The sequence below is a fragment of the Rhinolophus ferrumequinum genome, chromosome 25, assembly GCF_004115265.2.
Source record: "Rhinolophus ferrumequinum isolate MPI-CBG mRhiFer1 chromosome 25, mRhiFer1_v1.p, whole genome shotgun sequence".
Classification (NCBI taxonomy): Eukaryota; Metazoa; Chordata; class Mammalia; order Chiroptera; family Rhinolophidae; genus Rhinolophus; species Rhinolophus ferrumequinum.
This window is the reverse complement of record NC_046308.1, coordinates 26,109,638-26,113,286: the sequence shown is the minus strand read 5'-3', so window position 1 is coordinate 26,113,286 and position 3,649 is coordinate 26,109,638. Positions and strand designations below refer to the sequence as shown.

Below are 3,649 nucleotides of genomic sequence, written 5' to 3'. Positions count from 1 at the left end.
TATGGGAATATTTGTGTGGCTGCTTCTGGTCTCATCTCTTTGGAAGCATCGTACAGCTCTTCCCTATCTAAAGTTGATGCTTTCCTATGAGTTTGCCAGAGAAGCAAGGAGCAAGTACTATCTCTAGAATCCTATAGATGCCTTTTTCTCTTCGCCGTCTCCCAACTTCAAAGAGAGGCTCCTTTTGGAAGGCAGAAAAATCTTCCTCTCTTCATGGTTCTAATGCAAATTCCTTTCTACATTCTGCCATTCTCACGCTGGGAATAGCAGGAACAAAATTCAAAAAGACTCAAGCCATCTCTTTCATTTTGCCACATCCTTTCCCATGAGACCAGGATTATATGCTTTAATTGGAGTGGAATAAGATGGAAAACACCAAGACAACAAACAAACAAACAAATAAATAAATATGAAAATAGCTTGCCGCAGAAGGAAGGGAAAAAGGAGGGAAAGAATTGACCTATCCTCTTCTTTCTTCTTGGAAGCAACTTAGGTATTCAGTGAAAACACTAGGTTTTGTAACAATCTGCAGGATATCTTGATCTTCCTCTTAAGGTGCTCCCTCTCCCCGCCAAAGGGGCCACGACAGAGAATCTAGAAAAGGAGAGGGCTTTTTCTTACACATGCCAAGGATAGAACCATGTGTTTGCAATCTGAAATGTTTTTAGGAAATCATTGAAGAGGCCATGGCAACAATGTCGCCCAGAGATTGGAGCCATAGAAGGACCAGCAGTTTCTAGGATCAATCCTTGTGAGTGTATTCAAGCATCAACAAGTTCATTGCACAAGTCATCGCTCCTGCAACACCTGAGGTTCACAAAATAGGTATTCCATTTTATCCTGTTCACATTAGCACAGTTCTTTAGGCAGCCCAGGAAGGTTAACCAGAGAGTACCATCATCTGCAGAAGGGAGGAGAGACAATCAGCAAAGAGGCTTCTGCAAAGAAACTTCCTTCCGACCTACACCAGCATATAAAAACAACCTTTTGTAGTTCAAGGCTGTTGTTCAAATGTAAAGAATTGGAAGGTGTTACAATCTGGGTGTTTCCCAAAATGAAAGGCAATGGTAGAGTGGTTTAAAAAAATTATTGGGGGTGGGAGGATAATCACAGCAGTGAATCTGGGATTGCCAAAGCTGGATGTTTCAGTTGAGAATCAGCACTGATTTCAGTAAGGGTTACAAACGCCAAGGGATCACTTGGCATAAAGGTAGGAAAATAAAGAAATCATGATATTTAGTCTTACTCATCAAGGGCGATTTAGCCAGTCTCTACTGCTGACCTTAGCCCTCTGTTTCCACAGTTCAAAACCGCCCATAAGGAATTCAGGCAAGGACCAATACAGCGAGCTGCCCTCCCCACTCCAACACCCAGTTGTTTTCCATCGGCCATAGTGTGCTTCTCCTCTCACCTCCATGGTCTCTGTTTCCTTCAGGCTCCTGAAAATACTGGTGCTATAGTTACAGACTCCCACCCCTTAGTGATCACCCTCATCTATTTTCATTATGGCATATGATAGAGGTAGAGATATCAACCACCCCAGGACTGAGACTGCCTGAGCGAAGTGAGGTCCCCCCTTTTACTATGGCTGACATGCCCCTGTCTGCTACTTCAGCCCCTTCTTCCTTCTTCCAACTCACAACTTACTTTTGAAAATCCTCCCAATTGTGCAAGCCTCATCCGCTGTTGCAGTACATATTCCTCTGCCTCTGGAACACTTCTCTCCTGGAAACTGGACATGGCACATCCTACACTGAATAATTTCTATAATTTGGGCCAGAGAGTAGAGAAATAGAAGTGAGAGCAGAGCTCACACTGTCGTGAAAGGACCCATTTCCACTTTCAGGTTGAACATCTGCTTGGAACCGGGAGGGCTTTGGCAGAGACCCATTAAGCGTGGGCACCTGCCTCTATTAAAATAGGCTAAGCCAAGAGCGGGACTGGGGTTATGGCCTCAAGAGTTGTAGCCTGAAGAAATGGGGGGGCGGGGGGGAAGAAAGACGAAGGGATAAGGAAAAGAGGAACAAAATCAAGATCAAGATAATCAGGTCTTCTTCACACTTATCAGGAAAATGTTTGTCATTAACAAATAGTTTATGGCCTGTGTTGGCAAAGAGAAATAAAACATAAAATAAATCTGTAATTTTGCCTGAGATCTACCCCAGCAAAAGGCCCTTGTAATCCTTGTAAGTCACCCTGTGCTCTTCACCTGAAACCCCTCTAGGGCCTTTCTGTCCCCCAAAGCCTTGTCACCTCTGGACCACCACTTCCTTCCTTTTAATTCTCTTCACCCCCAGAGACTGCTCCCACCCATCCCTATGGGATGCAGCACAGACCTGGAGAAAGATAAGTACACTTTGTGTTTTTTTTTTAACTGCATTCCCTTCTTTTTAATTGACCCCATGTGGCTTTCTTATCTACATGTGTTTGGAAGCTGACTATGAGGAAAAGCATCTGAAATTCCTTAAGTCGTTGCACTTTGGATTTTGCCAGCGGGTGCCTGTAAAGTCAACTTTTAATTTTCTCTTTTTTCTTTGTCTTGTCCTTTATCAGCTCGTCCTAAGCCTTGTCAACTGCTGTTCATGTTTTTTTGGTCAAACTTAAAAATCAGCTCTTAGCCCAGCCCCACCCTGCTGGAAGAGTTTGCTGAGGGTTGGAATTCAAAGTCTATCTCTGGGGTCCTTTCAATCCCCAATGCACACCCTGCCCCGTTCCTCTCCCCCTCCTCCATCCTTCCCCGTCCCACCCACTGATCCATTTCTACTCACTTGTTTGCTCCTGGTCTGAAAATGACCCAGATAGTACTGTTGGGGGGAAAAAAAAATACACTGTCTGCAGACCTCATTTTAACAAACGCCACGTCACCTCACAGTTCCTGTGAAAATGCTCCCAATTCCTGTATGGTCCACTTATTTCCTCGGGGGGGGGGGGGGACTAAGACATGATGCATTGTGGCGGAAGGCCTGGCATTAGAATGACAGCTCCCATCACCCTGGGGCTCCCGCATGAGGACCTCTGTCAGGGCAACCCTGGCTCACTCCAGGAAGCTTGACTCATCTCTCCAAGTCTCAACCCTAGGGACTCACCTCTAAAGCAGCAGAGTAGGATAGGGAGTCCCAGCAGGAGGGGCTTGTCCATTTTGGAGGGAGAAAGGAGCAGGTTACAGGAAGCTGCAAGGTGCCTATTTATACATCTGCCAGGCTGGGCTTCCCCAGGAAAGTTCTAGGGGCGGGGACACGGTGGAAGTCCTTCAAAGTCTATCCTTCTCCTAGGGAAACCAGTGACTCTGTCATTTCTTTTCGGCAAATTGGGGAGAGAGGGACTGGCTAGGTAAGTCCTGCACCTTATTTGGTCCAGCCCCACCACTCAGGATTTTTAATGCCATGTTGCATGTTCTTTTCATTATACCACACTGTGGAAGAGTACAAGGGTAAATCAGGGCTGGGTGGGTAGGATTCAGTCACCTGCACAGAGGTGACTATTAGAGCTGAGAGAATATGTGAGCGCAAATAATTGGAGTGCAGAAAGGCCAAAAGAAGGCTGAACACAGAGCCTTAAAAATAGGCTTACTACAGGAAATGGGGAAAGGTTAGGCTCAAAGATAATGACAGAAGATTCTTATGGATCTTCCCTCTGATGGAGGGAAGTA

The 3,649-nt window shown here is 45.5% G+C and overlaps 1 protein-coding gene across 1 annotated transcript; it reads right to left on the bottom strand.

Annotated features, from left to right (window-relative positions):
• Positions 1–761: 761 nt before the first annotated feature.
• On the bottom strand, positions 762–3,138 carry PATE1 (prostate and testis expressed 1). The gene is made up of 4 exons (XM_033097467.1): positions 3,087–3,138; positions 2,769–2,804; positions 1,648–1,809; positions 762–901 (listed from the first exon to the last, which is right to left on the bottom strand). Exons 1-4 carry the CDS (start codon positions 3,136–3,138, stop codon positions 762–764), a joined length of 390 nt encoding a protein of 129 aa, XP_032953358.1.
• Between the last annotated feature and the right edge of the window lie 511 nt (positions 3,139–3,649).